Source organism: Chlorocebus sabaeus, chromosome 17 (genome assembly GCF_047675955.1).
Source record: "Chlorocebus sabaeus isolate Y175 chromosome 17, mChlSab1.0.hap1, whole genome shotgun sequence".
Lineage (NCBI taxonomy): Eukaryota > Metazoa > Chordata > Mammalia > Primates > Cercopithecidae > Chlorocebus > Chlorocebus sabaeus.
This window is the reverse complement of record NC_132920.1, coordinates 27,955,716-27,967,747: the sequence shown is the minus strand read 5'-3', so window position 1 is coordinate 27,967,747 and position 12,032 is coordinate 27,955,716. Positions and strand designations below refer to the sequence as shown.

Genomic DNA, 12,032 nt, shown 5'->3' with positions numbered 1-12,032 from the left:
ACGGTGTGTATTTTATCTTTCTGGGAAAGAAGCTCACCAATCTTACATTGGCTTACTTAGAAGTCACAGTTTCTCAGCTGCATCTTCTTCCAAGCGAGAAAGATAAAGATATTTGACCACTGTTAGAAAATCTTTTTAGACCTTAAAGGGCATTATTATAGTCAAGTGTCTCCCAGAAAAACAAGTCAAAGGTAAATAACACGGAGATATATTTGCAAGATATTTGATAAAGATCTAATTTATTTATTAAAGAGTTCTTATGATCAGTAAGAAAAAAAGACCAACAACGCTATAGAAGAATGGACAAAGGTTATCAGGGGAGCAGTTCACATACACACAAAAGAATTTCAAAAGACTCATAAATACATCTGTGAAAAGATGCTCTACCTTACTCTTAACAATAAATAAAAATGAAAAGTCATTTTCACCTTAGATTGGGAAAGATCAAAAGGTTCGAAAATACAATATTGGTGATGATGTTGGTGAGTGTGTAAACACAGAAGGTGGTGTTGCAATATCTATTAAAAGCACACAGAGCTTAAATGTGACATTCTTAGACTTTCCTTGACCACTATATCAAAAAAGTTCCCCCAATACTGTCTCTAGCCCCTTACTTTCTTCACATCATACTGTAATTTGTAATTTTTGTCTATTGGCTTTTATAAGTCTGTCTCCCTCAGTAAAATGTAAAATTTTATGATGGCAAGGAGCAAGTCTAACTTGTTTCTTGGTTTATCCCCAGTACCAGCCATAGTGCCTAATACGCAGGAAGCACCTGATATTTTCCCTTTGTTTAATACTTCTATTTTGAGGTTAGCATTTCTAGATGACCAAAAGGATTCTTTTTGAGCTAATATTCATCTATTTTCAGATGAATATACTACAGATATATTGTCCCATATCCACAGAGGCTTTCACTATAGTGCTCTGTGATAGCAAAATATAGAAAAACATCCTAACCATCCAACAAAATATGGTGCTTTCATATAATGGAATACTATAAGGTTATTTAAAAGAAAGGAAGATTCATATGTATTGATATAAAACATCTCCAGGATGTATTAATTGAAAAGAGCAAGGTGTCAATCCTTGTGTATAATGTGGTATAGTTTGTTCTAAAAATCGAAATATGCACATGTAACAGCATGTCTATCACCAACATGCCACAACCCTCTTTGGCAAAAATCTCAAGGTGGTGTGGTCCAGTGTCAGCCATGTCACATCCTGTGGAAGGGTAAAGGTGCCCTTCCACATCACACTGCCCTGCCAGATTCTAGAACCCCATTTCCTCACCTTCATGTCTCTGGGGGCTAATCAGTATTTTGAACTTTGAAATGGGGGTTATTAAAATGAGATAGTTTGGCTAGTGTTGAACTAAAGTCTCAGGGGCCAGGCACATATCAGTGAATGACAACAAAGGCCTTTTAATATACCATGAATGGAGCTCACTCTGAAGTTTCCCCAAGACTGGTGCTAGCCAGTCTCTCGATGCTAATTCTCCTGTCCTTGTGGTCCCTCCTGACCTGGTCTCCTCCTCATGAGTTCTACCAACTACCTTATTCTTCTTCTAGTTCTCTCTCTCGTTAGTTCAAATTGCATCATGTTGTAAGTCTCCCACAATTTCTCAGGCCTTGATCAAAGTAAAACATTCCACGGGGGTTTGGGCTGTGAGAAATAGCCTGCCTTTTATCATATTCTGCTGGGAAAAAGTGCAAGGAACATCACATTCTGTGGGAACAAGAGCCAAACTGCCTCATCATGGGAACATCTTATCAACACATAGCAGTACGTAGCAGCAAGCCATACTGCCCAGACCCCTCCCACCTAGGCCTATAAGTACCCCAGCCTGTAAGCAGTGGTGGGCACTGGCATTAGGCTGCTTCCCTACCTCTGTGGGTGTTATGCTGGACATAAAGCCTGCATTTCCTGTTGAACTGACCTCTGTGTGTATGTCTTTCTTTAACCCTTGCCTTCCCTTCACAACCTAACATCTTTGTGTGTGTGTGTGTGTGTGTGAGAGAGAGAGAGAGAGAGGGAGAGAGAGAGAGAGAGAAGGTCTCGCTGTAGGTCTCGCTATGTTATTCAGGCTGTTCTTGAACTTCTAGACGTAAGCAATTCTCCCACCTCAGCCTCTGAAAGTGCTGGGATTACAGGCAAGCCATCATGCCTGGGTCTTCTTTTTTATACCTTATCATTTTCTCTTTCTCTTGCTAGTCTAGGTGGCCCTAATCTACTCAAGCACTCTGATCGTCATCTTTTATATCTCTTTTCATGAGTAAACCCTATATCCTCTTAAATCAGAATTTGGCTAATAGTCAAAGCCAAGCTTTTCTTCAAAATTTTCACTTTTAGCACATGTACTTTCATTATATGTTTTTAAAAAATCATTCAAAACTGTAGTAGGCATTTATTGGTTGTCTATCCCCCTTGCCCAAAATTACCCTGATTTTCAGTCAAGAATCCATTCCTCTACAACTGGTCTATGACTCCAGAGATAAGCCATTCCATTTCCTAAGCAATAACACTTGTTTTGAGTGGGCATGTGACCCAAGCTTATCCATTATGGTGAATCTCTGGATTCTTCCTTGGATTGGCAACTAAGAAATGTTCTCTCTTCAGAGGTGGACCAGAAAAAAGATAACCAAACTCAGGAGCCTTGGCAGCCCTTTTGTTATATAAGGGAAACCAGCCCAAGGAAAATGACCCTTGGAAAAAAAAGTGGAGAAGAAAGCCAAAGTCCAATTAAAGCCATGCAGAAAATCCATCCTTTGTCTAGACTTTTCCTTTGTAAGAGCCACTAAATCTTTTCTATTTTCCAAGTCAGTCTGTTAACTGAAAGTAGAGGTATTCACTTGGTTGAATCCTTTGTTCTTTCTGGGCTTCTTTTGGTTCCCCTGGGACAAATGAAGGGCAAAACAGTCAGAGTAACAGGCGAAAAAAACTTTAATAGCTGTTAACCTTTATGCTGCAACATATACCCGTGTATAAGCACAGAATGTATATTCTGTATATAAGACGCCAACAAGATATTTTTTGGGGGAAAGGTGTCAGGGGTTAAAGTGAAAGATTCACTTTTTACGAACTATCCTCCTGTAATGGTTGAATATTTTTAAAACCATGTGCACATATTACTTTTTAAAGTTAAAATAACAAAAAATAAGCTGCTAAAGGTATCTCAAAAGAAGCTTTTCCTGAGGGACTTAGTAATATGGTAAGTACAGTAGCACTGTAAAGCCTTTTAACACTTTCGGTCACATAAAACTTTGTTAAAAGTCCTGCTGCACAACAAACAAGTTCTTACTTGTCATCTTTCCCTTTTGTCTTTTTGTACACCATCTCTCGGAAACTGGCTAAAATCTTATTTTCTCTCTTTCGTCTCTCTTCTTGGTTAAAGGATGCAAGAGCTCTCTTCTCATCAGCACTGTAGATCTGGTTCTCCTTACGCAGTCGTACAGCCTCCATTCTGCGATGCCTGCTGCCACTCATGACATAACCTGAGCATTCAAAAGAAGCGATCTCTTCACTTGTCAACCCAATTTCACCTCTTCGTGGGATTCGCTTTCCAGCTTTTACATACTCAGCCATAGCTGCACCTTCACCGGGGAGCAAAGCATGGCCATAGTTTAAAGGTTTCTCATCTTGAGAGGTATGTATTATAGGTGCTTCTGGCCCTATTAAATCCATAGTATCTGCCATATTTGGTTGCTCCATCCAGGTATCTTCTGACAACTCTTCTGAGTCTTTACAGCTTGAGTCACTGGATTCTTTTTTGGTCTTCTTATTCTTCATTTTCTTGTATTTTTTTGTTTTGTGTTTCTTTTTCTTCTCTTTCTTCTTGGCTTTAACTCTCTTCTTATCAACAGAGTTAGAATTTGTGTCAAAGTCTGAGTTACTGTCACTAACAGAATACTTCTTATGTTTTCTTTTAGACGACTTTTTATTTCTTGTTTTCTTGTTTCTTGAACGACTGGTCTTCTTTTTCCTATGTTCTTCCGAATTGGAATCTGAACTGCTCCTTTTCTGATGCATTATCTCTTCTTCATCCTCACCTGGGTTATGTTCGTCAGAATCTGGCTCAGGGAACTTTGGAGACGGCCCCCACACCTCAGGCGCTCCCAACTCCCCAATCCTCTCTCTCTCCTTCAGCCTCCTCTGCCGATAGTTCTCTTCCTTCTCCTTCTCATAGTCTTCCGCCCACTGCCGTTCTTCTGCATAGTAGTGGTGATGGTAGCGATATCCGCTATACGAGGTCGACGAAGAAGACGGGTAGGCGTAGTTGCGGAGCCCTGGGGGCAGCTCTCGCGACCCAGAGCGACTAAAGGGGTAAAGAGCGCCCACGTCCGATTCACTCCAAGGAGGCCTGAAGCCCTCACGGCCGCAGAAGTGAGAACGGGAACGACCATCCCCAGAGGAACATCTGCTCCGCGGGGATGGTGGGCTCCCTGAGGAGCTGTGTTGCCGCCTCCGAGAGCCCAGGATGTCCTCGGAACAGCTGGACCGGGATACTGGGGGCAGAGCCGCGCCTCAGAGATAGGCGGTTACTACAGACACAGACGCTAGCTGGTGATTCGCGGCCACGCAGGCGCACTAGAATTGGCCTCCCGTGCACGGCTTCCGCTTCCTGTCACTTACCAAACGGAAAACGAATCCGCGCGTGTGCTGTGAGCCGCGGGCCGTCGCTGCGTGAAGGCTTCTTGTGGGAGGTGGGTAGGATTAGGGCGCACCTGTTTTTAGGGCTTATATTCCCCAACTTGAGCCGTGTGGGAACATAAAAGGACGAATTTGCGTCAATGATTCCCTCTGCTGTTGAAACAGCCACTGCTCTTTTTCGATTTCGCCTTTTACCATTTTGCTTATCACGCTTTGTTCTTCCCTTTCATTTCTGCCTCCTTAACTTTACCCCTCTGTGGAAGATCCCTACTACCTACGCTCCTCATTTTTTCCTTCCTAAAAAAGGAAGTTGTCCACCCTCTTCATGGAGGAAATATATTTAATCACTTCCCAACCCCCCCTTGTTACCACTGGAAGCAAGAAGCAGAACTTCTTTTGGAATCAGTTTGAGCTCACCCTCTAAGCTAGGTGAAGGCCAGGCCAGAGTTGTACCTTTTTTTTTTTTTTTTTTTTTGAGACAGGATCTCACTCTGTCGCCCAGGTTGGGGTGCAGTGGCACGATCATGGTTCAGGGCCAACTTGACTTCCTGGGTTCAAGTGATCCTCCCAACTCAGCCTCCTGAGGAGCTGAGACTGCAGGTGCCTGCCACCACGCCAGGTTGACTTTTTAATAATTATCTGTAGAGACGGTTGTCACTTTGTTTCTGAGTCCGGTCTCAAACTCCTGGGTTCAAGCGATCCTCCCACCTCAGCCTTCCAAAGTGCTGGAATTACAGGTGTGAGCCACCATGCCCGGCCCAGAGTCATGATTTTAATTATTAAATTCACAGACTTTTCCACCCTAGAAACACACAGAAGCATCCCACTCGATCTTGTAGACAGATGTCTTTCTATCTAGGGAGATTTCTTCAGAAACTGTAGTTTGGAAACCACTTTCTCAATACGCATTAGATCTCACTCTTAGAAATGACAAACATTTTATGCAAGATCATTTATCCCTCATCTTAAAATGTAAATAGGCATTAACATCATCTTGGTTCTCTCTAATTAAGTTGATCTGCTCAGTTGTTTGACAGCCAGGTCAAAACTTAAGAATGATGTCTGCCTGATGCTAGAACTCTAAACAACAAAATCAGGGAAATTAAATTGAATAAGACCAAATTATATCATTTGCTCTAAGTAGAATTTTAGTAAATTTGATTGAAGGGGATAAGAATTGGTTCCATGCATAAATTTAGGAACTGGTAAACAGCAGGGAGTATTATATGTGAATGGTCACATGTATAGTGAAAATATATGGATAGGGTGAGTACTATAGAGTTTGTGTAAGTAAAGAAAATTTTCTTTTGGAGTTATAAACTACTCGATAGGCCAATGAAATGGATATGTCTTACTTGGATAATTGTAAATTTAAGCCATTTTATATCTGTTGTAGACTTGAATTAACAAGCTGATTGATGAAAATACTTCTTTCAGGTAGCACACAGGAAAATTAAAGTTAGAATATATTTTTGATCTTTAGAAAAGTTATGACCTAGACTAGGGGCTGGCAACCCTTTTCTGCAAAAGGCCAATAGTAAATATTTTAGGCATTGTGGGCCAAGAGGCAAAATCGAGGATATTATTACATACTTTTTTAAAAAACAAAATGTACATTTATTTTAAAGGATAAAGTATAATCAACAATTTGTTCAATTTTTCCAAGGAATAGATAACTTTTTTTTTATTTTTATTTTTAAGTTCTGGGATACATGTGTAGAAAGTGCAGGTTTGTTACATAGGTATACACATGCCATGGTGGTTTGCTGCACCTATCAACCCATCATCTAGTTTTAAGCCCCACATGCATTAGCTATTTGTTCTGCTGCTCTCCCTCCCCTCCTCCACCCTCCACAGGCCCTGATGTGTGTTGTTCCCCTCCCTCTGTCTTGTGTTCTCATTGTTCAACTCCCACTTATGAGAACATGCAGTGTTTGGTTTTCTGTTCCAGTGTTAGTTTGCTGAGGATAATGATTTCTAGCTTCATCTGTGTCCCTGAAAAGGACATGATCTCATTCCCTTTTTATGGCTGTGTAGTATTCCATGGTGTATATTACATACATATAACAAAAGAAAAAGGACATTTTTATTGATGCAATATAATTATATTATTATTCAAACTAAAATTGAGAATAATTTTGTAATGCATATATTTTCTTTCTTTCTTTTTTTAAATTATGCTTTAAGTTCTAGGGTACATGTTCACAACGTGCAGGTTTCTTACATATGTATACCTGTGCCATGTTGGTGTGCTGCACCCCTTAACTCATCATTGACATTACATATATCTCCTAATGGTATCCCTCCCCCCTCCCCCCACCCCATGACAGGCCCCAGTGTGAGATGTTCACCACCCTGTGTCCAAGTGTTCTCATTGTTCAATTCCCACCTATGAATGAGAACATGCAGTGTTTGGTTTTCGGTTCTTGTGATAGTTTGCTCAGAATGATGATTTCCAGCTTCATCCATGTCCCTACAAAGGACATGAACTCATCCTTTTTCTTTTTTTTTTTTTTTTATTATTATTATACTTTAAGTTCTAGGGTACATGTGCATAACGTACAGGTTTGCTACATATGTATACTTGTGCCATGTTGGTATGCTGCACCCATCAACTCGTCAGCACTCATCAACTCATCATTTACATCAGGTATAACTCCCAATGCAATCCCTCCCCCTCCCCAATCCCCATGATAGGCCCCGGTGTGTGATGTTCCCCTTCCCAAGTCCAAGTGATCTCATTGTTCAGTTCCCACCTATGAGTGAGAACATGCGGTGTTTGGTTTTCTGTTCTTGTGATAGTTTGCTAAGAATGATGGTTTCCAGCTGCATCCATGTCCCTACAAAGGACACAAACTCATCCTTTTTTATGGCTGCATAGTATTCCATGGTGTATATGTGCCACATTTTCTTAATCCAGTCTGTCACTGATGGACATTTGGGTTGATTCCAAGTCTTTGCTATTGTGAATAGTGCCGCAATAAACATACGTGTGCATGTGTCTCTATAACAGCATGATTTATAATCCTTTGGGTATATACCCAGTAATGGGATGGCTGGGTCATATGGTACATCTAGTTCTACATCCTTGAGGAATCGCCATACTGTTTTCCATAATGGTTGAACTAGTTTACAATCCCACCAACAGTGTAAAAGTGTTCCTATTTCTCCACATCCTCTCCAGCACCTGTTGTTTCCTGACATTTTAATGATCGCCATTCTAACTGGTGTGAGATCGTATCTCATTGTGGTTTTGATTTGCATTTCTCTAATGGCCAGTGATGATGAGCATTTTTTCATGTGTCTGTAGGCTGTATGAATGTCTTCTTTTGAGAAATGTCTGTTCATATCCTTTGCCCACTTTTTGATGGGGTTGTTTGTTTTTTTCTTGTAAATTTGTTTGAGTTCTTTGTAGGTTCTGGATATTAGCCCTTTGTCAGATGAGTAGATTGCAAAAATGTTCTCCCATTCTGTAGGTTGCCTGTTCACTCTGATGGTAGTTTCTTTTGCTGTGCAGAAGCTCTTGAGTTTAATTAGATCCCATTTGTCAATTTTGGCTTTTGCTGCCGTTGCTTTTGGTGTTTTAGACATGAAGTCTTTGCCCATGCCTATGTCCTGAATGGTACTACCTAGGTTTTCCTCTAGGATTTTTATGGTATTAGGTCTAACATTTAAGTCTCTAATCCATCTTGAATTAATTTTCGTATAAGGAGTAAGGAAAGGATCCAGTTTCAGCTTTCTACTTATGGCTAGCCAATTTTCCCAGCACCATTTATTAAATAGGGAATCCTTTCCCCATTTCTTGTTTCTCTCAGGTTTGTCAAAGATCAGATGGCTGTAGATGTGTGGTATTATTTCTGAGGACTCTGTTCTGTTCCATTGGTCTATATCTCTGTTTTGGTACCAGTACCATGCTGTTTTGGTTACTGTAGCCTTGTAGTATAGTTTGAAGTCAGGTAGTGTGATGTCTCCAGCTTTGTTCTTTTGAGTTAGGATTGTCTTGGAGATGCGGGCTCTTTTTTGGTTCCATATGAACTTTAAAGCAGTGTTTTCCAATTCTGTGAAGAAACTCATTGGTAGCTTGATGGGGATGGCATTGAATCTATAAATAACCTTGGGCAGTATGGCCATTTTCACGATATTGATTCTTCCTATCCATGAGAATGGTATGTTCTTCCATTTGTTTGTGTCTTCTTTTATTTCACTGAGCAGTGGTTTGTAGTTCTCCTTGAAGAGGTCCTTTACATCCTTGCAAGTTGGATTCCTAGGTATTTTATTCTCTTTGAAGCAATTGTGAATGGAAGTTCATTCATGATTTGGCTCTCTGTTTGTCTGTTAGTGGTGTATAAGAATGCTTGTGATTTTTGTACATTAATTTTGTATCCTGAGACTTTGCTGAAGTTGCTTATCAGCTTAAGGAGATTTTGGGCTGAGACAATGGGGTTTTCTAAATATACAATCATGTCATCTGCAAAGAGGGACAATTTGACTTCTTCTTTTCCTAACTGAATACCCTTGATTTCTTTCTCTTGCCTGATTGCCCTAGCTAGAACTTCCAACACTATGTTGAATAGGAGTGGTGAGAGAGGGCATCCCTGTCTTGTGCCAGTTTTCAAAGGGAATTTTTCCAGTTTTTGCCCATTCAGTATGATATTGGCTGTGGGTCTGTCATAAATAGCTCTTATTATTTTGAGGTACGTTCCATCAATACCGAATTTATTGAGAGTGTTTAGCATGAAGGGCTGTTGAATTTTGTCAAAAGCCTTTTCTGCATCTATTGAGATAATCATGTGGTTCTTGTCTTTGGTTCTGTTTATATGCTGGATTACGTTTATTGATTTGCGAATGTTGAACCAGCCTTGCATCCCAGGGAAAACTCATCCTTTTTCATGGCTGTACAGTATTACATTGTGTATATGTGCCACATTTTCTTAATCCAGTCTGTCACTCATGGACATTTGGGTTGGTTCCAAGTCTTTGCTATTGTGAATAGTGCCACAATAAACATACTTGTGCATGTGTCTTTATAGCAGCATGATTTATAATCCTTTGCATATATACCCAGTAATGGGATGGCTGGGTCAAATGGTGTTTCTAGTTCTAGAGCCTTGAGGAATCACCACACTATTTTCCACAATGGTTGAACTAGTTTACAGTCCTACCAACAGTGTAAAAGTATTCCTATTTCTCCACATCCTCTCCAGCACCTGTTGTTTCCTGACTTTTTAATGATCGCCATTCTAACTGATGTGAGATGGTATCTCATTGTGGTTTTGATCTGCATTTCTCTAATGGCCAGTGATGATGAGCATTTTTTCTTGTGTGTGTTGGGAGCATAAATGTCTTCTTTTGAGAAGTGTCTGTTCATATCCTTTGCCCACTTTTTGATGGGGTCGTTTGACTTTTTCTTGTAAATTTAAGTTCTTTGTAGATTCTGGATATTAGCCTTTTGTCAGATGGGTAGATTGCAAAAATGTTCTCACATTCTGTAGGTTGTCTGTTCACTCTGATGGTAGTTTCTTTTGCTCTGCAGAAGCTCTTGAGTTCAATTAGATCCCATTTTTCTATTTTGGCTTGTGTTGCCATTGCTTTTGGTATTTTAATCATGAAGTCCTTGCCTTTGCCTATGTCCTGAATAGTATTGCCTAGGTTTTCTTCTAGGGTTTTTATGGTTTTAGGTCTAACATTTAAGTCTTTAATCTATCTGGAATTAATTTGTGTCTAAGGTGTAAGGAAGGGATCCAGTTTCAGCTTTCTACATATGGCTAGCCAGTTTTCCCAGCACGATTTATTAAATAGGGAATCATTTCTCCATTTCTTGTTTTTCTCAGGTTTGTCAAAGATCAGATGGCTGTAGATGTGTGGTATTATTTCTGAGGACTCTGTTCTGTTCCATTGCTCTAAATCTCTGTTTTGGTACCAGTACCATGCTGTTTTGGTTACTGTAGCCTTGTAGTATAGTTTGAAGTCAGATAGTGTGATGCCTCCAGCTTTGTTCTTGTGGCTTAGGATTGTCTTGGCAATGCGGGCTCTTTTTTGGTTCCATATGAACTTTAACATAGTTTTTTCCAATTCTGTGAAGAAACTCATTGGTAGCTTAATGGGGATGGCATTGAATCTGTAAATTACCTTGGGCAGTATGGCCATTTTCACGATATTGATTCTTCCTATCCATGAGCATGGTATGTTCTTCCATTTGTTTGTGTCCTCTTTTATTTCATTGACCAGTGGTTTGTAGTTCTCCTTGAAGAGGTCCTTCACATCCCTTGTAAGTTGGATTCCTAGGTATTTTATTCTCTTTGAAGCAGTTGTGAATAGGAGTCCACTCATGATTTGGTTCTCTGTTTGTCTGTTCTTAGTGTATAAGAATGCTTGTGATTTTTGCACATTGATTTTGTATCCTGAGACATTGCTGAAGTTGCTTATCAGCTTAAAGAGATTTGAGGCTGAGATAATGGGGTTTTCTAAATATACAATCATGTCATCTGCAAACGGGGACAATTTGACTTCCTCTTTTCCTAACTGAATACCCTTTATTTCTTTCTCCTGCCTGATTGCCCCAGTCAGGACTTCCAACACTATGTTGAATAGGAGTGGTGAGAGAGGGCATCCCTGTCTTGTGCCAGTTTTCAAAGGGAATGTTTCCAGTTTTGCCCATTCAGTATGATATTGGCTGTGGGTTTGTCATAAATAGCTCTTACTATTTTGAGACACATCCCATCAATACCAAATTTATTGAGGGTTTTTAGCATGAAGGGCTGTTGAATTTTGTTGAAGGCCTTTTCTGCATCTATTGAGATATTCATGTGGTTTTTTGTCCGGAGCTGCGTGGCCCGGCCATAATGATTATAACTGACAACTGACGCCTGAGCTCTATACATTTCCACTTTATGCCTCCTCCCTAGATTTACTTTCTTCCTTGTTCTGCTGTCTCTTACGCCAGTACAAAATGGCGCTCTTCCGGGTTCTTCATCACCCATTTTCCCGCGCCCGGGAAAATGATCAACTTACAGCGCAGGCGCCATCCTGCGCCCAGGAAAATTACCAACCTACGGCGCAGGCGCAACATGACGTCCGACCGAAGAAACCAATACCTACCTGGCCACGCCCGCTGCAGGGCCACCATCATCGCCCTGGCCCAACCTCCACCCCTGCTGGTCTATATAAGGCATTACACTGCCACCAATAAACGAGACTTGATCAGGATACTGTCTTGTCTCCATTTCTCGTGTCTCTTGTTCCCCCGAGTTCCCACTTCCTCTTCTAGGGCCTACATTGACGATCCCGCGGGTCGGGACACGTGGCGCCTCAACGTGGAACCTGGAAACGAGGGATTCCGTGAGGAAGAGGACGCGAAAGAATGGTCGACCGTCAAGGTGAAA

The 12,032-nt window shown here is 40.7% G+C and overlaps 1 protein-coding gene across 1 annotated transcript; it reads right to left on the bottom strand.

Annotated features, from left to right (window-relative positions):
* Positions 1-2,921: 2,921 nt before the first annotated feature.
* On the bottom strand, positions 2,922-4,937 carry NKAPL (NFKB activating protein like). Its single transcript, XM_073006176.1, has 3 exons — positions 4,901-4,937; positions 4,633-4,803; positions 2,922-4,523 (listed from the first exon to the last, which is right to left on the bottom strand). The coding sequence occupies exons 1-3, from the start codon at positions 4,935-4,937 to the stop codon at positions 3,298-3,300; spliced, it is 1,434 nt and encodes a 477-aa protein (XP_072862277.1). The 3' UTR covers positions 2,922-3,297.
* Between the last annotated feature and the right edge of the window lie 7,095 nt (positions 4,938-12,032).

Bases quoted from the DNA above. Each gene is read 5' to 3' on its own strand.
- NKAPL (XM_073006176.1), bottom strand. From the start codon at position 4,937: ATGAGGAGCGTAGGTAGTAGGGATCTTCCACAGAGGG. The intron at 4,804-4,900 runs GTAAAGTTAAGG...CTGTTTCAACAG, and splicing joins TAGGGATCTTCCACAGAGGG to CAGAGGGAATCATTGACGCA. The intron at 4,524-4,632 runs GTAAGTGACAGG...CCTATCTCTGAG, and splicing joins GCGGATTCGTTTTCCGTTTG to GCGCGGCTCTGCCCCCAGTA.